The 24190-nt window shown below is 39.6% G+C and overlaps 2 protein-coding genes across 10 annotated transcripts in view; one reads left to right on the forward strand and one right to left on the reverse strand.

The window, feature by feature from the left end:
- The window catches only part of mib1 (MIB E3 ubiquitin protein ligase 1), a 59946-nt gene extending 54824 nt beyond the window's left edge, over window positions 1–5122 (reverse strand). For 7 of the 9 annotated variants that reach the window (XM_085438620.1, XM_085438619.1, XM_085438616.1 and 4 more), the window contains exons 1-2: window positions 4212–5122; window positions 3266–3437 (exon numbers count right to left, since the gene is read on the reverse strand). In XM_085438620.1, the coding sequence (XP_085294746.1) occupies window positions 3266–3437; window positions 4212–4440 (401 nt within the window). In that variant the 5' untranslated portion in view covers window positions 4441–5122. The remainder of the gene's footprint in view (window positions 1–3265; window positions 3438–4211) is intronic. The other 2 variants (XM_085438614.1, XM_085438618.1) reach the window with 2 other exon arrangements.
- A 2898-nt stretch (window positions 5123–8020) lies between these two features.
- On the forward strand, window positions 8021–22382 carry abhd3 (abhydrolase domain containing 3, phospholipase). The gene is made up of 9 exons (XM_085438621.1): window positions 8021–8216; window positions 11868–12031; window positions 13737–13919; window positions 15241–15286; window positions 17917–18029; window positions 18302–18475; window positions 20317–20365; window positions 20453–20618; window positions 20775–22382. Exons 1-9 carry the CDS (start codon window positions 8055–8057, stop codon window positions 20954–20956), a joined length of 1239 nt encoding a protein of 412 aa, XP_085294747.1. The 5' UTR covers window positions 8021–8054; the 3' UTR covers window positions 20957–22382.
- The last annotated feature ends 1808 nt before the right edge of the window (window positions 22383–24190 follow it).

A 24190-nucleotide genomic window follows, 5' to 3' on the forward strand; every position in this document is an offset into this window, starting at 1 on the left:
ACCATTGATTCATTGATGTTGAATTCTCTGGCAGCTGCTCTATTCCCATGTTGTTGCAGTATATTAATGACTAGCCTTGTATTGTGGATGGATTATCTCAGTTGTTCTCCTGACTGACGTTTGGTCCGTTTACAGCATCCTGCCATGCGATTGCATTTGTCTCTAACCATGAGGAACCTTAGTGTTCATCCTCCAGCTTCACTGTTTATGTTATGCTAACATAGCTGTGTCGCTAGCGATCACGTAGCACATCATTATATACCAGCTAGCCCAACTTCAGTAACCCTACAAACGTCACTGCTGTTTAGTTTCCTGCCTTCATTTATGTTGGAAGTGATAGCAGAGCTGTACGTTTGAATTTTTTCAGAAATCTCTCAGTCAGAACATGCTATATCATGCTTAGGTAACTAGCGAAACTAGCGAGCTAACTTCCGCTAGCTTCCTGCTAACTTCTAACTCCGTTAAATGTAATAAATTTTGTTTTCATGGATGCCTGGAAGTTAAACTGAATTGTTACACCTGGTAAAGCAGCAATGCTGATCGTTTTATTAAAGATGAAAGAATTTAGACAGTTAACTCTCAGTGATGCTGCAGTGTTTGTTTGACCTGAAGTGTACTGAGTTTAGGACCCAGATTACTCCCAGATTTAAGAGCATCTTAGTCCGACAAATACGACAATAACGACGGCCGCTTGCATGTTCTGCAAAAAAATGTGCTTTGTTGTGTATCTGACGGACAAACACCAAACCAGTTCCACATCACTGAAGTTGCACCATTTTTACAAACCAATTCTGGTTCATCTGTTTCACTCAACAATCGGCCATGTGCGTATGAAAACAAAGGCACTGCGCATGCGCGTTTTACTCATATTCTATCGCGATATTTCATTTTCCTATCGTTGCCTAACATTATACCGGTATTACCGTGAACGGTATAATATGGCCCAGCCCTACTTTCAACTTCTGAAAAATTTATCAAAGCAGGAATTCAGATAAAGGATATAAAAACAAAATTCGTTTTCCCACATAAACCATGTCACCTGTAAACAGGCGATTTGGCACATTAATTTGATTTTGGTGAATAAGACAGAAAAGACTGATCGCATCAGATGTCATATGCTCCTGCTGTCAGCTGTTTAATGCACGCAGTTCCTTGTGAAGGATTCATGACAAATAAAAGATGTTTTTGTAACATTAGCTAAGGTTGCTGACAGTGTCAGTACTTCTTGAAGAGTCTTTACTGTAATCCTACCACTTCCTTTACAGTAAAACCAAAATTGTGAGTTACATGATCTTACCCATCTCTCTAGAATTTTTTAAAAGGTATTTTCAGACAATAAAATTAGCTTTCAACAGACAATAAAGCCCAAAAACAAAAACAATGGGGCACACAGTGACACAATTCAATCTGACTGTCAACATCAACTTCAGGTAAATACTGATAACAATATAAAGTAGGGCTGTGTGATATGACCAAAATCTCATATCCCGATATAAGACATCTATCGTCCAGATAACGATATAAATCACAAAAATGTAACATTTTCTGTAAATTCTGTGAATCTCGGGCAGCTCGACTTGCGTGAAGTGTTTCCAGCTGGGCGTCATGCCAGTCGAGTGTTTTAACGATGTATGAAACTATATATTTTTAGACATAAGTTGTAACGACCGCAGTTTTCTTTGTGAGTATTTATTACACAGTGTGCTGCAGGAAAAAGCCTGACGGCTCTTTTTTGCTTTTCATCCGTAAACACTCTGCATACTCTTTCACGTGATTCAGTTTATTTTGAAAAGTCTCAACAGGATCTTGAGCTTTATTGTGAAAGGTTTATATGGAAAATAAAAAAGCGGACATGCGGTGGTTTTAACGTTGTTGTTGCTAACGACAACGCATAAAAACAGGCGCTTGTCCGTCTGTAGTGTGGTTATATTAAATACAAGAGAAAGAGAGTACTTTAAGAAATTAATATAGCCACTACAGTGACCATCAAAATGATGAAAAAAAATTGCCGTAAACAGTTTATTTTGTGACACCACGAAACAAACGATAGCGTAAAATGAAACGATAGATGTTTTTATATCGTCATCCGATATATATCGTTATATCTAACAGCCCTAATATAAAGTGTTGTAGAGTCACTCTCTGAAAACTAAATAATGTGAAAACACTGGATTTTACATGCCTAATGTTATTTTTTCACATCCTGAAGCATTTATAATAAGTGTATATTTCTATTTTATTAATTTAATGTAAGGTGTCAAATACCTAACAAACTGCTATTCCTCATGTGCACAATGTGTCTATAAAAATCAATCTGAAAAAGTTCTGAAATCTTAATTCAAAACATACTTTATAATAATTCAGTACTATCACATTTCAATGGAATAAAGACAAACTCTGCAGCAATACTTTGTCTAAACTTCAAAAAAGTAAAACGCCTAACATTTCCCACTTAACACCATCACAAACTGTTGTTGGCAGGTGTGTTGTTTTGTTTGCCAACTTATAAAATATTTTTCATTACTCTATAATGCGCTGACACCATCTCAAGCAGTTTTTTTTCATAGAGACCCAAGGGGATCTGACCTTGCACTAAAGGGAAATCACTTGATTCTATTACTAGTGCTTAATTAAACCTTAAATACATTTTGAAATCAAATGGACAAAAACTCTATAGTTTTGCCTAAAGGTATATTTTAAATCGTGAAAACAATACCATAAATTTGTAAAAACTAGTCGACTAATCACTTGAACTGACAACTACTAGTACACAAGAAAAAGAAGCTGCATGCATCCTCCAGGAGACAAAAAAAGATTATATGTTCTCTAAATGGGAAACACTGCACTAATATGATTTTTGAAAAGGTCTGACTGATCTTAAGGTGAGGCTGAGTTGTTGCCAGGCAACTGAGGGCTGGGAGCATAGAGATAGACACAGTCTGCCTAAAATGCAGGGTGCACAAAAGACCCACAAATATCATACACACACAGCTACACAGAGTGTGTAAAGGGGGAGACCAGCCAATCACAATTAAATACAGGGATTACCTGTCTACTCTATGTCTACTTTATAATTGTTGGGTCTACGATGAGGAACAATAAGAGCAAATATTGTTAGATTACACTAGAAAACAGCTGTAGTAAAGGGCCGATCGCTGCATACAGATGAGAGAGCAGGGAATAAAATGTGACACACTTTTGCCTCATGTGATTTTTCGCCTCTGTTCACATGGCAATCTAGAATTTTATATAAATATTAACTAACCTCTCGCTGCCTGGGGTGGTGATCCTGTAGAACCGGTGTCTCAGGTGATGTTTGTCTCCATGGTAACAGGTTGTGCAGAGGTCGTAATTGGTGCACTCTGCACATTTCCAGCGAATACCAATGATGGGCTGTTGACGGCAGGTGTCACACATGGTTCCATCATGCTTGATGCCTGAGGGAGCAGAATTAGTCGTAATTTAAACATAATAATGTGCACAGTACACATCGGTAATATTACTGCAACAACTTAGCAGCACCTTGCTACCAACAATGTGCATGCTATCAGTTCAAAAAGAGACATATTCTTCATACTATTAAAAGAGCAAGATAACAGATTTATTAATATACTGGCAGTTGGATTTGTTTTTCCTTTACAGTTCCTTAAAATCTTTTCCCCTTCAGCATGTCCTTACAGGTTGATCAACAGTGTAAATTACTGCAGGAAACTGCTCCTTATCCAGTGACTAACCAGGGGGCGGATATGGGATGTCTGTCAATGGGACGTGTACTGAACGAAGTAATTGGATTGACATGTATTGCTATTGGTCCTTAAAACCACATCATGCTTCTAATCATTTACATAATTAGTACAAAAGTTTATCCAAGCAGTGTGAAGTTCAGAGTCATGATATGTTTACGACAGTGACTTATTTTCATACCTTCTATACAAAGCTTTCACTGCCTGTGTACAGACAGGATATAAATATAAATGGGGCAGTTCGTCTCAAATGGTGACCTTATTATATATTCTTAAAATATTTGTAAGTAAGTTGCTTCTGAGAAACACTGTAAAAAGCTCCCAAGTTAAGCCAAAAAAATGAATACATTTTAAAAAGTCCCGTAGCTTGCAAACGGAGCACCCCTCTGTTACACTGTAAGCCACATCCATGAGACTAAAACTCAGCCTGAAAGTGCGAGCAGAAGCAGGCAGCGGAAGTGAAGTTACCTGTTGGAGCACTGTCTAATATCCTCACGTCATAAGCTCCAGAACAACGGTAGTTGGCAGCCGTCCCGTTATCCCAGACAACCACCACCTCCTCTGGACTTTCAAAACTCCTAACGGTGCCGACATGACCCTCTCCTCCATCCTGCTTCCCCCACTTCCAGTCAGGTCCGCGAACCACTCTTGCTCCAACTCCTTCCATCATGGCTCGGTTATTCCTGCCGGTGGTCATTTAAGAAAAGATGTCGCAAAGGTACAACAATCCTTAAAAGTTACCAAGCTAGCACTCTTTGCTAGCCAACTATGTGTGCACTGGTAGAGAGTTTCCAAACGCAAGCGAGAGCAAGTCCTAACAGGAAGGCGACTGGAACAATCCACAAAGCTAGCCTGTTAGCTGTGTGTAGCTGTAGTTAGCTGCCCAAGAAGGATTCTGGATCCTCTCCCAAAAACTATTACAACAAGCTAGCATCAACCTCGAGCCAGTGGCGTCCAAGTGTTGCCTCTGGCAGTGAGGAAGTTAATACCCCAAAGTAGCCAACAGCTAGAGCAGATAGATCTCAGTACTCAGCAAACTGCCAGTCCCTCTCCTCCAGTCCACACACTTGAATCCCACCTCTTCAACTTAGCAGGCTAGTGAGCGGAGTTGCTAGCTATCGCAGCTAGCAGGATAAAGCTCTCCTGGCTCCCTGTGGCTGGAGTGAATGTGCTCCTTTTCGATGTTGCTTGTCCTTATTATTATAGTCTGCGATGCAGAAAAAACCCTCCGACATGTATCCTTTATCACCTAGAGACGGTGCCATAGACTACTCTCAGAATAATCGCGTCGCCATTATAGTCAATCACCGCTCAGACAAGCAACAACTAGCTCCGGAGCTGGACGATAAAGCACGAAGACGCGAGGCTTGGAAAACAAGCGAGTCCAGCCATTGCGCATGCGCACCTGTAATACGCTCGAGCATATGGACCATCGCCAACTCATAATACATGTATTACCGATTATTACACGGTTTTTGTTTGTGTTTTTTTTACGTTTTTTTATGCTCTTAACGTGTTTTTCTTTAACTATTAATTTTTTCTTAATTTTCTATTTTATTTTTATTGTGATTATTCCTCGTTTTTATTTATTTTGTTTTCGTGTTGGTTTCATTTTGTACATTATTATTTTTACTAAAATAATTTTAATACATGGCAATCATTTTGATACATATTATAATATCAGGGTTTTAAATCTTTTGGTGATGAACATTTATATAGTGCCATTTAATTGCTTCACTAATTTTCCAATCAGAATGACAATTTAAACTCTCCCACATTCTAATTTAAGTGATTTCACTAGTAAAGAACAACAACAATAATTATAATCATAATGACGATCATGATCATCGTTATTATTATTAGTAGTAGTAGTAGTAGTAGTAGTAGTAGTAGTATCTTTCAGCTTCTTCCTTTATTGGATTTCTGCCTTCATTTCACATCTCTTTAATCCTCATCTGTTACACAAACTCTCTGGATGTCCTCCTTCGCTGTTTCTCCCCTGCACATGTCCACACTATCTCAGCCTCTTTGTTTCTCTAACTTTGTCTCCACATTGTTCATCCTGAGATGTCCCTCTGAAGTACTCAAATTACCAATCCTGTCCATCCATTAACATCTTGAACGCTCTAACCTCCAGCTCTGCCTCCTGCCTTTTTGTTAGCCTCCCAGTCTCCAAACCAAACATCATAGGTCTCACTACCATATTGTAAAACTTCTTTCACTCTTGCTACTACCCTTCTGTCACAAATCACCCCGGACACTCGTCTCCACCCACTCCACCCTGTCTGCACTCTCTTCTTCGACTCTCTTGTGCTGTCTATTGCTTTGGATGGTTGTCATTTACCTTCATGCACGTTCAGATTTCCACCTGTCTCCCTCCTGTTCACACACATGTATTCAGTCTTGCTTCTACTGACTTTCAGTCATCTTCTCTCCGGTACCTATACCTCTTCCAGTTCTCTTCCACCTGCTCCCTACTCTCACTACAGATCACAGTGTCATTTGCAAACATAATGTACTGAGACTCCTACTTGACCACATCTGTTATTACTACTGCACAGGACACTCACTGTCTCCATACATGTCCTGCACCACCCTCACATACTTTAGCGCCTCTCCTGACTTCCACATACAAGACCACAGTTCTTTCAGTTTTTTGATTTTTGGTGGGCTTTTTGCAGCCATATGAATTGACACGAATTTAGAACAAAATGGGATCCAACACACAGAAAATGCATAAGTCATGAATGGGTAAGTCAGAGGGCACCTTTTTAAATTGTTTCAACTGAGTAATAATGTATACTGTAGTTATCAAGACACATATTGATTGTCCATTTATTTATTATGATTTTTAGAGTTTTTCTTTCTGTACAGTCAAATACCAAATATATTGATAGGATAGTGAAGAATCACTGAATGAAAACTAAGCTCACCAATAAAAAATGTTAAACTACATTTACCTACACTAGAACATATTTAAGGTAACTTCCATATTCATTGTAAGCAGTTTCAGCCTTACAGGTACTCATCAGCTTATGTTTTCCTTGTATACAAAATTATGTACCAGATTGTCAAACTATTAAACTTTAATCACCCCAGATTACATTTTAAAATGTGAGATTAGATTATTTTTTAATTGTCTGTTTAAAAATTGAAAGGACTAATTCTCATATGAATATATTCTACTTTATCCCAAAAACGTCTCTCGTGTTATTAGTGCGCTAGCTATTTTCATGGTGATCTAACATTTGTTTGTACTGGAGATTTTGTTCCTTTTTATTTACACTCCAAGTGAAAGAACAATTCTTTAAATGATTGCTCTCTTGGGTCCCGAGAGCAAAGCCTTCCATAGGGTACTGCAAGTAAAAAGTACTGCAATAATGAGCATAGACATGCACAGAAAACACAGCATCTCACACAATATACCAGTACTTTGTGTAAGCACTGTTTTTGAAAGGCTGTTTGATCAGGTCAGTTGCACAAGCTGAATGTACAAAATGCATTTATTCACAGTAAAAACATCTTTCTAAAAAATTTACATCATTTCATTTTTTATTTAAAGGTAATCCAAAAACAATCAGATTAGATTACACTGGTTTCCAATCCAGCTGAATATACATATTCAATATACTGAATGATTGTAACCCTTTGTGTGGCCCTTGGATCAAAAATGCTCTTTAAGCCCAGTGATTCCCTGTTTTTGGACTTGTGAAAAACTGAAAATAATAATAATAATAATGTATTGAAGTTTGTTTTTTTTTAGCCCAGGTTGCCTGTCTGTGGGAATAGATTGGAAAACAGTTGCCATAAGTCCCCTCCAATTAAATTAAACTATACAAATTTCCACAAGGTAAACACCTCCACTGGTCCCCATGGAGGTGTGTACCCGCTGGGGCATTTGCCTGTTTTGCTTGGTAAGTAAATTAATTTCACCCTGTACTTCCACAGCAGTAAGTGTATTTTCTGGAGGTCAATGTGCACAGTGATGTTGCTGCTGTTTTTCCAAACACCTTTTTATTGATTTAATTCGCCAGCTTTAGTTTCGCTTTAGTTTTTGGCTGAACCGTCAGCTTTCCAATCCCTGTGCTGCACTGCGGGTCTGTGGACTGCAGGGGGCGCAGGGATGATTCTGAGTTCCCTGTTCTGCATAGCCGGTCAAAGAGCGCCACCTGTCGCTGATACCTATATATCTCTGTCCTCATCGGGTCCCCTTGACTGTCTCCTTCACTGTGGGCTCGCAGGCACACACAGCCGCGTATCACCAGAGCTGGCCGCTGTCCTCGCAGTACCTGAAACACCAGGGACCTTGCAATGATCTCGCTGGACTTAAATTTCAACATTTTGACTCGGGACCTGTCGCATTACCTGGAGAACCAAGTGAAAGTTGGGCTGTTCGGTTCGGGAGTGGGTCTGTCTCTGGTGCTGGGCTTCAGCGCGGCGTACACCTGCTACTATTTGATCTCAGTAGCGAAGGTAATTGACATTAACTTAAGGGTCTGTGTCTTTTGAGGGGAGTCTTCACGGTATACGGCTTGTATATCACATAAATCCCCGTGTGCGGTGTGTGGTCTTTCGCGGAGAAGCATCTTAACTGCCAGGGACTGGTGATGGTACTCGGCGTAGGTGCTGATGGAGGTGTCTGTTAGCTGGCATCAGTTTAACTGGAGGGATAACGCCGCAAAGCAGCACGTGTACGTCGGATGTCAGGCGACGGAGCAAACACTAATCCGTATATAGACCCAAAATGGGTGTTATCCATATTAAAGTTTAGCTCGTATGTAACGAGAAGCAGTTAGACGTCGGCATTAGGGAAGCTAGGCTAGCTTTTACTGTAAGCTAGAAATGCCGGTAGAAGGTGTTATGTAACGCCCGCTGAGCTGCCGCCGTTCATTTGTAAAGGATGGAGACGAACAGCGTTCACTAAATGAATAAAAAGAAGCTTTTCGTCTGTGACTTTAGGGTTTGAATGTATAAATGTGGTTAAAATAAACGTGGATCTGTGAAATTGCCAGTCAGAATCTCTTAAAGCGGTGGTGTCAAACATGAGGCACGGGGGCCAGAACCGGCCCGCCAAAGGTTCCAATCCGGTCTACTGGAAGGGTGGAAGTTTTTCTTTTTGTTTTTTCACTTTCTTCTTCACTGTACTACACAGGGATGAAAAACGTATGGCTGTTTAAGTGTTGGTAGAGCTAAAGTTGTTTAGCATAAATAAAGATTAAAATACTGTAGGTTTTTTTTCTTGTTCCAAAAATCATTATTTTTTATTGTTTATTTTATTCTTAATTTGCATTTATTTATTTCTGCTTGTAGCAGAAGTCACTTGACCTTTGAATACACCAGAAATATTGTAGTTCTGTAACTTTTATTAAGTTTTTGTGACTCACAGTCTTGTGAGTGGCAAAGTTTCAATAAAATGTCAGTTTTGATTTTGTTTGTTTTTTTTTTTTGCCAAACTAACAAACACTAAAACTAAAGATATTGCCTTTATAATTTTATTTTATTTTATTTTAGTCAGTTTTTTTTCACATCTAATTTTGTTTTGTTTAGATTTAATTACCTAGATTAACATTTGTAAACAACACATAAAAACCAATCACATCAAAATAATGCAAACAATATACACACACTTTCTTCTGCTTTCAGAGGTTTGATGGCTTGAGACAGAAAAGACAGTTTAGACCTATTTTTTGTGAAAGGGGGGGGGGGGTAATTGTGCTGTGGAGATGGTAGTAGTTTAAAGGAAAAGGTCTCATCACTCACAATGTTATTGTGAGTGATGAGACACACACACAGTCCGTATAAATGCTTTCTAAACTTGGTAATGCAATTCCCAACAACATGTAATGGAAATGTAATAAAACCTGTAGCTTAAATTGCTTTAAACTGACTTCCCCACCATAAGCGATGTGATACAACCACCAGGTACTATTTGTCAGTGGATCCCGGAGTTTGCTGGCTCTCAGTAGAGGAAAACCTTTAGCAGATTGAAATGGTTGAAAATATTTGTTTTGCAGCACAAGCTGGAATTGGGGAATGTTCGCCTTCAAATAGAAGTTGTGGCTCTCTGCTTTTGCACTGAAGGCAAACAGGATCTGTTTCTAGTTTGCACTACACTTTTCACCGTTTCACTACAGCTCGGGGACTAGCTGGCCAGTGTTTGTGGATAAATCTGCCACTTCCATTCAAACTACACCAGCTACTAAAGAAATACCTATAGCCATTTTTCCTAGTGAGAGGTGGTTGCCAGGGGGTGAGTGACTGGTCTTTAGACCTGCGTTGCCATGGAGAGTACCCGCAACTAGGGCTGCTCAATTAATCGAATTTTAATCACGATTACGATCTGGGCTTTCAACGATCATTAAAAATGACTGAGCCGATTATTAGCCCCTCCCTCATTTATCCGCGACACCTTAAAGGCCGGTCCGTGAAAATATTGTCGGGCATAAACCATCCGTGGCGCAAAAAAGGTTGGAGACCGCTGATTAAGAGGACCCGAGGGAAGCTCGGAAAGCTAAGCAGAAGTTATTTGGAGAGGAGAGTGACTGCTGTTGGTTGAAAAGAGAGGTAAAAAAAAACTTCAGTGGCGTTGCACACTATTTTATATTATTTTTTAAAGTCATTGTTAACCCTTTAAATCCGGTCAGAGCAGCACGCTCCGTTTTGTGTAACTATTTTTAAATCCCTGTAGAACCTGAACCCTGTAAGCTAGCGCAATAATTTGTTTTGCATATGAAACCAGAGGAGTTGTACTTACATCTTATGCCATCAGCTTGTCCTCGGTCACGGTTTCCTTCCACATAAAGCTTTGCAAAAATTGCATAAAAAGCGCTTGCAGGAACAAAAACGTAATATTCCAGAAACACGCTTTGCCGATCCGATCAGCTGTTCGTAACACTTCCCACATTGAAAAAGTCGTCAGCCCGAACTGTTGCATGTCCGCCATTTCCTGGCCGAAACCGGAAGTGACGTCATTTTCGCGGAAATGTAGTTTTTTACTTGTAGGCCTTAAAAGCCTACACTGGTCATGTTTGACTTTTCTGAATAGTTTCTGGGATGCTTAGAGCTCGAATTGCACTGCTGGAAATAGTTTATTTTGATGCACCTGCTGTTTTCTTTGCAAATTTGCATCATAGGATTGTTTTTTTTGTTTTTCCTGCAGTATATAAAAATTGGTGTATCTCCAAAATAAAACTATGAAGACACTCACAATAAGTTTCCTGTTGTTGTAAACTATTTTTTGCAACTTTTTTGTATTTAAAGTTTTGAGGGATAAACCTCTTAAATTTCTCCAAGTAGAAATATATGTAAAAAAAAACAAAAACGATTTTCAATTTTTTTTGTAATTTATTGCACTTTTTTGCAATTAATGTAGTTACTATGGACTTAATGCATACATATTATTAAAATATGGGCTATAACAGTTATTTAGCAACTTGAAATGCTCCCACAAATGGCACTACAACATGTAAAAAAATAATATAAGCTCTGGCGGACTTGGTTCTATAGTAGGTCTTAAAGGGTTAAATAAATATCGTCAAATAATCGAGATCTCAATTTCAGTGAAAATAATCGTGATTACCATTTTTGCCATAATCGAGCAGCCCTACCCGCAACCTCCAGCAACCACTTTTATACCCTAAGTCAGGGAATGCAAATTGTGTGTGTGTGTGTGTGTGTGTGTGTGTGTGTGTGTGTGTGTGTGCGTGTTTATTTCTTTACATTAAAAGGTTGGTTATTATGCAGTTGTTTAACTAGGCCAGCTCACTTGAGATTATATTGGGCCATGTGTGGCCGATGAGTTTGACACCCGTGACTTAATGCAAAGTAAGCAGCTTGCTATGCTTGAACGTGGTTGTGCACATTAATCATGCACAACTGTAGGTTTATGCACTCATAAAGCAAACTCTGTCACAGTTAGATCTGTATTGGTCTGTATTAGATGTGATTTGATGATAATGAATATATTTAGATTTAGCTTTACCGCATGTGACAGTAAATTTATTATTACAGTAATGGGTCTATTATTAAGACTAAATAACAGCACTTTAAATTAGTCCTGTAGGGAGACGAAGTCTCTTATATGATTTTAACCTGTGCCATCCTACATTCACGTCTGTTTTGCAGAAGCCACAGCTGATCTCTGGAGGTAAGAAGTTCTACCATTTTCTGAGGGAGCAATGTCCAGTAGTGTCAGAGACCTACTACCCCACCTTTTGGTGTTGGGAGAGCCGCATCCAGACTCTGCTGAGACCTTTCGTCACAGCCAAACCGGGGGTCATCTACAGAAAGTAAGTCCCCGCTGTGACTGATGTGCCAATTGTCACTTTCATCCTCTAAGCTTATATTTTATTTCTCCTTTGAATCAATTTTGTTCCGCAAGAGATTTCAGCATTACTAAATGTCAGGGAAAACATTTTGAGTATTTTGCTGCTGACTGTGCTTGGCTTTATCAAACTTGCTCACTGAGAAATTGCTGTTGGTCGTTCTTTCCAGTGCCACAACTGGAAACAAATCCGGCTCTTGTTCTTTGCCAATCTCCAAAGCCCAGAGGAGAAAGAGATCCTTTGTGTCACCGTGCTGGCTTGGTCCGCCAGGCCTGCTCCTTGAAAATGTTCATTCTGCTGAAGATTAATTGGCACTGCATTCCCTACCCCCCACATATCTCAAGATATGAGATTAGAATGAGTGAAGACAGATTTGGTTTTAATTATAACACATGTATAACTTATTTATTTGTTTTCACTTGGGGAAAAAAAGACCCTCATTTTTCACGTACATGCGTTTTGCCCAAGTCTGTGTGTTTATAACTGTAAACTGTACAACTGATCTGATGTCCTTATGTTTAGGTGTCTGTACCATGTACTAGACATTAGAGTAAAAGACAAAAATACAATCTTTAATATTCTTTTTCCTTGTTTTCTTAATTCCTTACATAAAACCACAGCTGATTTTGTTTAAATATGACTTTTAATTCAAGGGAAACGGTAAAGAATTAAGAACTGTACACCATTAATCTGCCACAAGGACTTTGACACTGCCTCTGCTTTTCACAGAGATCTTTGTCAAGGAGAAAAATGCTCCCATAATGCCCCTGGGTGTACAGATGCTAGTGGAGGTCTGTGCTACCGCATCAAACCTAGAAAGACTGATAGTTGCATTCACTCAAGTTATTATCACATGGCCTCCGGGGACAGCAGGACACTCCTCCTATAATGAAGTTATACAAGGTTGACCCAAGGACGGACAGCGTGAAAGATGTCCGATGTATCGTAGGCTGTCTGGGTGAAATTCCACTCAGCTTGTTGTCATAGCTGGGGATTAGCACCACGGACTCTGCTGGTTTCTCCGAATTGGCCTTTCTTGACTTTAAAGTCTCGCCTCAGGTGCATATTTCATGGCCGTTCTGTAATTTCACGCTGTCTCTCTTAACCGCCGGACGGCCAAGTTGGGCTCAGCGGCTGTCGCGTGTGTGCGTTTGTTTGTGTGTGCGGAGCAGGTTTAAAAATGCACCGAGACTGAATTACATCATCTGCCACGCACGGGTTGTGCATCCACGAAATTGATTAGCTATAAGAACCCATTGGTGCAATGGCCTCCTCTTTATTTGAATTTGCTCTGTGTTGCAGAGTCTGCTGACAAGGTGCTCGCAAGGGAAATGAGGCAGCTGTCAGTGAGTGTTGTGCTCACATATCCAGTCCCCACTTTAGCAGCGTGTGTAACAGATGCAATGAAGTAATCCCGTTACTTAAAAGTATTAATTGTGATGTGAAAGAAGAAGTGGACTATTTCCACTGTTTTTATAGCTATTTCATTAGCAGATATGCTTTTTAATTCAAATTTCACACCAGTGTTGTCCCATGCTTGTGTCTGACTGTATATATACTGTATATATACAATGGATGAAACGAAGAAGACGATATATACAGGCGCACAGAGTGATCATTGTCAGGAAGACCGGTGTTGCTGACTTGCGTGTCCTTCTCGTCTCTGCAGTGAGCTCATTAAAGCAGCAGATGGAGGACAGATCTCTTTGGATTGGTTCGACAACGATGACAGCCTTTCTCATCCCGACCCTGCCACCAGGCCCACAGTCCTCCTCCTCCCCGGTCTGACCGGCACCAGCCGAGAGTCCTACATCTTACACATGGTCCAACAGAGCCGGGATCTGGGCTATAGGTGGGTGGTCTTGGCTGAATAGCCTGGCTGACTCAAAGAACTGACAATTTCTCTGCTTTATGTTCTAATTTGCTATCCACACAGACTGCAGATTTCATGTCCAAATAAAGTGAAAGAACTTTCACTGGCTTTCATGATTGCAAAGTAAAATCTGCAACCAGTTCTATAGTGCTTTTGCAAGATTTTTTTATACCTTTATATAATGGGTCCATGAGTGACAGGGGCTCGGGGTTATTTGAGGTGAAATCACAAATAAAGTGGGCAGCTAAGCTCCGTGTCGAGAGCTGCTTTTGTAAATAGCCAAATGTAGCCCGAGCTTGAAGAGTTGCAGAGGGAGGCACTTTTTTCCCCCTCCACTTTCCTTCATCTCCAATAGGCCCTGTCTATGTTCTCTCTGCACTCATTCTTTCACACAGATTTGGAAAGGCATGGGAAGAGAGCCGGCAAACTCAGCATCTTCCACCCCTCTCCCCTGTCTGTGTAGCTTAATTAATTACAGCTTATCCGGGTACAAGCTTTGCAGCTTAGCCCGGACCAGCCTCCGAGTGTATGCTGCAGCGTGTGTTTAAGCACTCCACCACCACCACCACCACCACCACCACCTCCTTCTCCCCCCTCCTCTCGCCCAGCACCCTGTACAGCTCTGCCCTGCTGCTGCTGCTGCTGCTGCTGAGTTATGCCGATTATAAAAACAGCAGGTCTGACTCCAGCAGATAATAGATGACTGGCGAGATGCTGATGCCTTTGCTTTGCAGTACAAACACAGTTCCTTCACACAGCTGTGCCTCCCTGCGCACTTCATCGTATACACAGTTAATTTCTTTTATGTAAGAAATGTTTGTATAAAGAAATCTGGGCTGTTGCTTTCATTTGGACGTGAGCTTTTATAGGCTTTTGATTAACTGTAAAATCCTGAAATTGGAAGGAAATGTAAAAAATAAGCCATTTACTAGCGATTTAGCCAGTTTGAAATCTGAAGTTGGTTAGTTTACACCAATCGAAGGCACATTTGAGGATGTTTTATCAGCAAACTTTGGATTTTCTTCTGGAAAGCTGAGTAAAAGAGCTAGTCAGTGGTTGTTTAATGCACTAATCAGTTCAGATCTCCTTATATTACATACACATGTACAACATAGACAATTACTTTGCAACATGCAGTTAGTTTTTATAGTAATAAATCCAAATATTATGTATAAAATGTCAAGAAACAGCACTACATTCTCGACAAACTCAATCTAATATATTCAAAATGTAACATTTACCTGCTGCCCATTAAATTTGACGGTGATTATTAAAATTATATATGTTTTGTGGATTTCAGATGCGTGGTTTTCAACAACAGAGGAGTTTCTGGTGAAACATTACTGGTAAGATCTGTTCCAACACGTGTCAAAGATTTCATTCTTTTTTTTTTCTTCTTTTTCGTCCGTGAGCGCCGTCCATGTTCACAGCGTCAGACACGACTGTTTAGGACAGCTGACCTCCCTGTAGAGTTGCTCTTTTTCTTCTGTTGCACACGTGTCGCAGAGCCCACAGGGAGCCTCAGTGGACGCCGAACAGACAATGTTGCTGCACAGCAGGGATTAAGTTACAGACAGATACTGTATTTTAATGCCGAGCCACAGAAATATGAGCTCGCCAAACACGTGCTGTCCCGACACCTGGCTTAATCTCTCCTCTTGCACTCGGGTATATTGAGCTAATACAAATTAGCTCAAACTTGGATATTGTATTCCATGCACATTGCATTTAATGGCTCCACTCTCTGCACTCTCTGCATGTCTCTGCTTTAGAATAGAGATACCGTCTACTACCTGCTACATTTACTATCACCATTGCATAGAGATTTTAGTCAAAGTGGTGTTTTATCACCTGGAGAGAGTGCACAAAATCAAACCTTCAGATTTGAAACAAGAGCAAAGGATCCAGTGTCACTGTGTTTGATTGGGGTTTACATCCAGAACTCAGTTGGTTCAGCTGTTATTACATTTGAGCTGGACCCTGTAATCCTGGCACCGTACCAGGTCGTTGGGGCAGTTTTCTCCCTCTGTCAGTGGAGAAAATGGTGCGATATTCAGTGCAAATGCTTTAGCACTTGTATGCTTCTCTGTCCAGTAAGTGTGAATATCCTCCATTGTTCAACCAGGCCAGTTTTTCCAAATGGCCCACTGTGTGAAAGATGCACACTGATACAAAGATTATCCCTAAGTGCTATAGCCCTATTTCCAGACCTTGAGAAAACGCCTATTACATTACACTCTCCTGTGGAGTTGCTTTGCAGTGAATATGTTCACTCTGCTAAGTCTGTTCCCCTGAGACATTATTAATTTGTTGTTTTGTTATATATTCAATATAAAAATAAGCATAGTAAGATCTGGTGGCCTATTAAAGTTCTGCTCTTGTCCAGAACTATTAAAGGAAGCATAAGAGAACAGAAAAGCAGGAATATAGTTTGCCTGAGCTTCTTCTTGAATCCTAATGAGCAGCCTTGGAGAGCTGAGAAACTGGACTTGTTAAATAGGCTCCTTCAAGTTAGAGCAGGCTTGTTTTAAATGTTAAGTAGCCTGCACTGAGTGATAACACTGTTTCAAGTCGAATAAAATGTCACCCCCACATACACAGAACAGCATTCTTATCATACTCAGAAATTGCCAAATAAACAATAATAATGAGTCTCAGAAAAATGGGTTATCCTGTGCTGGCCTGCTAAAACATTTTTTATGTAGATACACAGCGTGAACAGGTAAATGTGAATCCACTTTTCATGGCTTTATAGAGAGGAGATTCTCGTGGTCTACTGAGCAAATGACTGAAGGTTTCAATAGAGTTCACTCACTGGATACTTCATTATGTACACCATGCTATTACTGAATTGGAATGCCCTTTGCCTTCAGAGCTACCTTAGATTCAATAAGGTGCTGAAAATATTCCTTAGAGATTTTGGTCCATATTGTTGTGATAGCATCACCCAGTTGCTGCAGATTTATTTACTGCACATCTTTGGTTCCATCACAGGTGCTTTATTGGATTGATACTGACTGTTAAGGGCATTTGAATACGGAGAACTCTGTGACATATTAAAAAAAACCAGTTTGAGATGATTTAAGCCTTAGTGATAACACGGTGCGTTATCCTGCTGGAACCAGCCATCAGAAGAATGGTACACTGTGGTCATAATGGGATGTACATGGTCAGCAACAATACTCTGGTAGATTAGGGCATTTAAACAACACTCAGTTGTTACTAAGGGGCCCAAAGTGTGCCAAGAAAATATCCATATTATCATGAGATCACTGGCAAAAGCTTGAATGATCGATACTAGGCAGGACGTATCCATTGCTTTCAACTCATCAGACCAGGCAACACTTTTCCAATCTTCTGTTGCCCAATTTTGGTGGTCCCAATGGGAGCCTCTCTTTCTAGTTCTTATCTGAGAGGAGTGATAGTCATTGTGGTCTTCTGTTGCTGCTGTAGCCCATCTGCTTTAAGGTTTAACATGTGTGTTTAGAGATGCTGTTCTGCATGCCTTGTTATTTGAGTAGCTGTTGCCTAAATGCCAGTTCAAAGCAGTCTGGCCTCTGGACAAACATTTTCACCCAGAGAATTGCAGCTCATTGGATATTTTCTCTTTTGAAGGCCCTTCTTTGTAAACCCTGGAGATGGCAGTGTGGAAAAATCCCAGCAGATCAGAAATTTTTGAAATACTCAAACCAGCCTTTCTGGCACCAACAACCACATCACATTCATTTAAATCACCTTTCTCCTCTATTCTGATGCACAGTTTGAATTTCAGTATGTCTGTGGACTGTCAGCCTGTCTCCATAAAATCCTTTAGAAGAAACAGCTGCTCTACCAAACTAATAAACTGTAATGTCATCTAAGTTTTTACTATACTAAGTTTCCAGTTTTCACTTTTGTTGGGTCTTCATCGTGGTTTTGACAGAGACAAAGAATCAGAAAGGCAGGAGTGACTGTGTTATGTTGCTGTCATACCCAGACTCCAAGGACCTACTGTGCAGCCAACACAGAGGATCTGGAGACTGTTCTTGAACACATCCAGAGGGCCTATGAAGCTGCTCCACTCATGGCTGCAGGAGTGTCCATGGGCGGGTAATGGAGCCACTCTTTACAAGCTAGCTTGCACATACTGCTAATAAAAGTCAGAATAAACATTAAAGCTACTTTTCACGATGCAGCTTTAGTAAACTGTGAGATATTGAACATTTACTGTGTGTTGGGGACATGTCAGTGCTTTGTTTTATTATTTTCCAGTTGTCTGCCAAATAATGTGTTTTTTATTGCACAACGGTAATCCTTTGAATTGGGGGATTGGTCATTCAGTTTCCCTCTGTCCCTTCATCTCTCCCTCTCTCCATATTCAGGATGATGCTGGCAAACTACTTGGGGCGCAAGGGCCGGGAAACCTGTCTGAAAGGGGTCGTGGTCTTCTCAGCGGGCTGGGATGTGTTTGAGTGCACCGCTTCACTGGAAAAACCCCTGGACCGTTTCCTCTTCAACTCCTACCTCACCAGCTGCCTACAAGCCTCTGTGCACAGGTCAGCCAGGGCCAGAGCAGGGATTAACACAGCCACTAAGTCACTGCCAGTGCTAGATTCTAAACAGAGGCTTGAACAACTGGGTTTCAAATATTTATGTTTGGTTTGCTCATTTAAAAGTTGTGGGGGGGAGGGGTATGCTTTATTATTTGTTAGGTGATGAACAAAACATTTAAACAAAGCCTGACTACATATCCACAATATATTCCTACTTGTGTGTTAATATGAGCAATGACATATACATATATATATATTTACCTAGTGCTGCCTCATCATTTTTCTTATTGGATATCACTGAGTTTTTCCTAAGTTATTGTGTTAGAAGAAGAAGTAAAAGAAGATATTTTTTATTAATCCGGTTAGAAAATTTAATTAAAACTAAATAGCTCAAATACGTAGACTAGTGACAGCTCGATAAATTACAATATGACAAAACAAATATTTTAATAAGGTAAAAGCCTAATCGGAAATCAATAAATGCTTAATCATACTTAAGTAAATAATAATTATGATGATGTAGTGGTTTGCACTGTTGCCTTCCAGCAACAGGGTCAAAGGTAAAGGTCAAGGCTGAACCACCTTTACATGGTGTCACTCTGGGTAATCGAGACTTCCCCTCGCTGTCTCACTGTCATTTGCTGTGTAACCATATGTCAAATGCAGGATGGATAAATAGCTGAGTGTAAACCTAAAGAGCACCTTTATTGCATTGATGATGATGATGATGATGATGATGATGATAGTAAATCCAGAAATCCAGACTAATAACAGACTAAAGGACTAATAACTGATTTAATAGCCAGGGACAACACAAGGGTGGATTGATAAACACTGAGGAGAAGACAGTGCTATTTCTACACATGAGGGTAATTAGTAGAAGTGGACACAGCAGGGTCATGAGGCACATGTGATTGTAATGAAAGACATTGAGGCATGAGGTGAAGTAAAACTAAACACAAAACACAAGTGAGAAATAACGCCTAAGATAAGGCAGGAAGTGAGAAACAATAAACAGGGAAACGCAGACACGGGACTGAACTAAACGAAGAAGAATTGACAAGAGGAGAAGACGGGAAACACTGAGGAAACAAATGAAACTGGAAAAATAAATTATAACAAGAACTAAAGGCTCCAAAAATGCTAGAGAATAAATTAGGATCAATAGTCACCATTATGAACAGCTAATGAATTCAATGCCAAAAGTTCAAAAAGCCACAGTCCAGAATTAATAGATGGATAAAAATATTCTTATATAATACACAAATGACATCCACAAATGGCATCTTCATGTTGCCTAGCAACTGCAATTTTTTCTAGCATTTATGCAATTAACATTTAACAAAAGCATCAACTCATTTAGATCCACAAAAGTTGAATTGAAGCTGCCTAGCAACGGGCTAAAACGGCCCATTTTTCGCAGCCTCTACAACCCCCACGTTTTTTACTTCTCTTGATGCGAATGAGAATATCAGTTCATGCTTATTTTAAATAAATATAACTGATATTAGCTTATCATCAAGCCAATTGTGTTCTTTAGAATATTGCTATTTAAGACAAATACTGATGACAACGTTTGCACATCTGAAACCGGGATCATGCTGAGAGGAAATGAAGGCTATGTGTGAGGAGCTGAATTTCATTAGCAGGAGGAATGTTCTCATATCGATGTTGATGTTTTATTGAAAAAAGCTTTTTTGAATTTATCTTTTCTTTTCCGGGGTAGATTATTATATTGTTACAACCTTGTCAGCATTTCTGGGGAATATTTTCAAATGCAAGTCATGTAACCTAACAGCAGTTAGTGACCTGTTTTTTGTTTTTGTTTTAAATCTGCCCCGCAGGCACAGACCAGTGCTCGAAAAATGTTACGACATTGATCATGTCATGAAGGTAGGGGATTATTTTCAGCGGCGTTAAGCCATGCCAATTTCATTAAATAAAGTAGACCGAATAAATCGTTTTACCGCATTCCCACAGGCAAGGACCATCCGAGAGTTTGACGAGAGGTTCACCTCCATAATGTTTGGTTATCCTACCAATGACGACTACTACCGCGATGCCAGTCCTGTCCACAGGCTCAAATCTGTGCAGGTGCCAATGCTATGTCTCAACGCTGCTGACGATGTCTTTTCTCCATCTCACGGTGAGTCTCCAGTCCAAAGTCCAGTTCATGGGTGAAAATACTTCAACTACGTGAACTAATGATAACATTCTGGCATGTCATGTAAAGACATTGCACAGAGATTAAGCAAAAAAAACCAAAACAAAACAAAAAGTGAATTCTGTGTTTTGTTTGCAGCCATTCCAGTGGAGGCAGTGAAACAGAACCCTAACCTGGCCATGCTCATTACCCATCACGGCGGCCATATTGGTTTCCTGGAGGGCCTGTGGCCACGTCAGAGCACTTATATGGACCGAGTCTTCAAGCAGTTTGCAAAGGCGGTCATTGAGCAAAGCAACCAACTCAAAGACCTCTCCTGATAAGAAGATGTAACTGATGTTCTAGTTTTACATTTTTATTATGTCTTCTTGATACATTCTGTCCTTTATTTCTTCCATTTTAAATCCCATTCTTGTTTTTTATACCTTATTCAGCCCTTTCTGCAATACATCTACCTTTTCCTCTCTACCAGACCAGTTCTGCAGTTTTTCTTTCTTCTGATGACTTCGTCTATCCTTGCCCTCCATAGGTCTGTTCTATTTTTGCTGCCACAAGCAAAAAAAAAAATCCTCATTCTTTCTCATTTTAAAGGGCACATTTTATTGAATGCAGCATTTGTGTTGCACTCAGCATTAATTTATTGATTCCATACAGTTAAAAGTCTGTAGTCCTGCAAGCAAAGCTGTTCATGTCACAGCTGAAATACTGAATCTGTGCCCATTTGTGCATTAGCTAGCTAAAGAATTATGTGATTACCGTGTGCAATCATCAGTACTGTACATGAGATTCCAATCATTTTTGTTTATGAAGCATCCTCTATTGCTTTTATCATGAAGACATCTGTAGGATTTTAGCCCTCAGGGATTTTTTTTTATTTCCTTAACTTCATTTTCCTTAACTTCTTTCCCTCCTTTGTACTTTCTCAGTTATTCTCCTGGAGTTTGAGTTTTTCTAAGTTTACGTCCACACAAAGTTATTTATTTTCTTCTAAAGTAATAGTTTCATATTTTTGTCTTTTGAGTTGTGAAGCTTGAATTGACTTTCTTTTAAATATGATGCTAATATCATGAGATGAATAGCTTAAAGATTGGAAGCATAAAGATTGGAAGCAGAGGAAAGCAGCGCCTCTGAAGCTCTAAATAAAATGCAGTGCCGTGAAAAAGTATTTTCCCTCTTCCTGAGTTCTTAGGGTTTTTTTTTTTCATATTTTCATACTTCAGATCAGCAAAATAAATTTTAATATTTAACAAAGATAACCAGAGTAAATACATAAAAATCTGTGTGATGATCTGAACCATGTAAGTAATGTAATTTAATAAATGTGCAAAAAAATAAACAAATCAGGAAGAGGGAAAATACTTTTTCTCTGCATTTTAGTGTAATGTTACTAAGGGATACTTCCCTCTCGTTGCCAGGAGAAGAATTGTCACGGGAGAGGAGTACCCACAAATTAAACATGAAATTGCAAAGCTCTTATATTTTGGCATAATTTTTGTCGCTGTTAATAAATAATCAGAAAGCACTCATAAAGAAACGTAAGTCCTCGAATGCAGTAGTTTGAGCTCGCTGCATAGTAATTACACATTTTAAAGCAAAAAAGTGCAAATTTAATTGGTTTTTATCTTATTTATTTATTTATTTGTTGCATAGTTGACATTTTGCTACATCAGATGGTCTAAAATAAGTATTAAAATATAGGTTTGCCTAAAATCTGTCCAATAATAATAAGTACTCACCTTTACCACACACAGATAATGTAGTGCCTGGACTAAAGCTTTGTTTCTTTTACCTCTGAGTTGTCAGAGGTAGGAGTGACGCCACTCTCGAGTTGACCGTTCCAGCTGTAGTAGTAGTACGTGGAAAATATCGTATTTTGGGTTATTTCCAGATTTTTTGTAGTTTATAATTTTGACTTCTCAGATGCATAACTCATAATTTTTGAGTTATTAAGTAATTTAGCTTCCCCCCCCCCCCCCCCCCAAAATTAAAAAATAAAAAGCTTGTGTAGAGTTCAAATTGGAAAGTCCTACATCAAAGTTGGGATTTCCAACTCTTCAGTTGGAACACAGTATATTTCCTAGTCTCATGAGTGACTTTAATGTGTTTGGTTACCCGTGTAACCCTGGTTCTCTGAGGTATCTCATGATAGGATATGCCCTCCGACGTAACGAAAAGCTCCACTAGCACAAAGTCCTTCTACGATCTTAATTGCTGATCTATTTGGTTCAAGTCCACTGGATGTCTTTGTCATCAGTGCGTGCGAACATCTGTGTGGGCATCTGCGTACCTGCCTGTTTTTTGTGACTGCACGGAGTCGTCTGTGAAGAATTTAAATAACAGTGGACCAGCTACCCATCTATCCCAGGCAGTGGGCATAAAACAGACTTCAGAGAAGTGTAACAGAAAAAACTACGCAGCTATTGAGTCTCGAACTGTAAATCAATGTCCATCTCTGCAACAGAGTATAATCAATGCTTAAAGCCTAGGTTATGCTCTGTTAGTTCATTATCATGTAAACTGTCTGCAAAAAGAATAGGCAGACACACGGACATCCACAGAAACCTGCTAACCATCTGATGACGAAGGGCTCATTTATAATAGCCCTTGGCCTCAATGTATAAAAGCAATGTATATTTGTCAGTCCGCTAGTTGAGGCTGCCATTTTAATAAAAAAAAATTTAAAAAACAGGAAAAGTCTACCTAAATCAACCTGTTTTAGAGCTTTACAGGGATAACCAAGCTGAGTTAGTTTCCCCCTTCTTTCATTCTTTATGCTAATCAAGTAACCGGCCTCTGGCTGCAGCTTCATATGTAGCAGACCGAGAGTGGAGTGGTGTCAGCCTCCTTATCTATCCCACACTGCGAAATCGAACAAGCATATTTTGAATTGTTCCTGTCTGTATGTCTCCTGCATGCACTTTTATTTTGACTCATTCTTCCATTCATGCACCAAATAGTTTTACGACATGGAGACAAATTCATCAATGACGAGGAATGTAAAATTGCACTATGTAAGTTGAAAAATTCCTTAATGCAAAGCACTTCATTTCATGAGAAAAATGAAAGTGCATCCCAAAGGTTGAACAGAGCAAATGAGAGTATGGAAATTTCACAAGGTTTTCTTTCTTCAAATGTTGAAAACGAGTCCTTAACGTAGGTCTGAGGGTGCTAGACTCAGTGGATGTGAATGAAATAATGCACACGGTGACTGAAAGTGTTAGATGTTGCTTTACTAAATGCAAAGCCTGGTTTCCAGTCATTTTTTGTTTTCTTTTGCCAACAATGATCAAGGGGCTGGCTACCATGTATGAGTTAGTATCAGTGAAACAATCAGATCTGACTGGAAGCCAGACTTTCAGTAATGCACTGCGTGAAGGATTTTTCCTGCTCCTGTGGAATTATTATTTTTGTGTTTGTTTGTCCTACCAAGTGTCCATTGTGCAGCATGTGTCTTATCAGTGTCATCATGTCCTGAACGTTAACACCACTTTGTAATATGTAGCACAAAGGACATGTTTGTCTGTTCATAGGATTCATTTCATTTTTTTACACTG

This window comes from Copadichromis virginalis, linkage group LG18 (genome assembly GCF_057382275.1).
Source record: "Copadichromis virginalis isolate Kocher_CV1m ecotype Utaka linkage group LG18, C_Virginalis_male_GT1.1, whole genome shotgun sequence".
Classification (NCBI taxonomy): Eukaryota; Metazoa; Chordata; class Actinopteri; order Cichliformes; family Cichlidae; genus Copadichromis; species Copadichromis virginalis.

Bases quoted from the DNA above. Each gene is read 5' to 3' on its own strand.
- abhd3 (XM_085438621.1), top strand. From the start codon at position 8,055: ATGATCTCGCTGGACTTAAATTTCAACATTTTGACTCGGGACCTGTCG. The intron at 13,920-15,240 runs GTGGGTGGTCTT...TGTGGATTTCAG, and splicing joins AGCCGGGATCTGGGCTATAG to ATGCGTGGTTTTCAACAACA. The intron at 20,619-20,774 runs GTGAGTCTCCAG...TTTTGTTTGCAG, and splicing joins TGTCTTTTCTCCATCTCACG to CCATTCCAGTGGAGGCAGTG.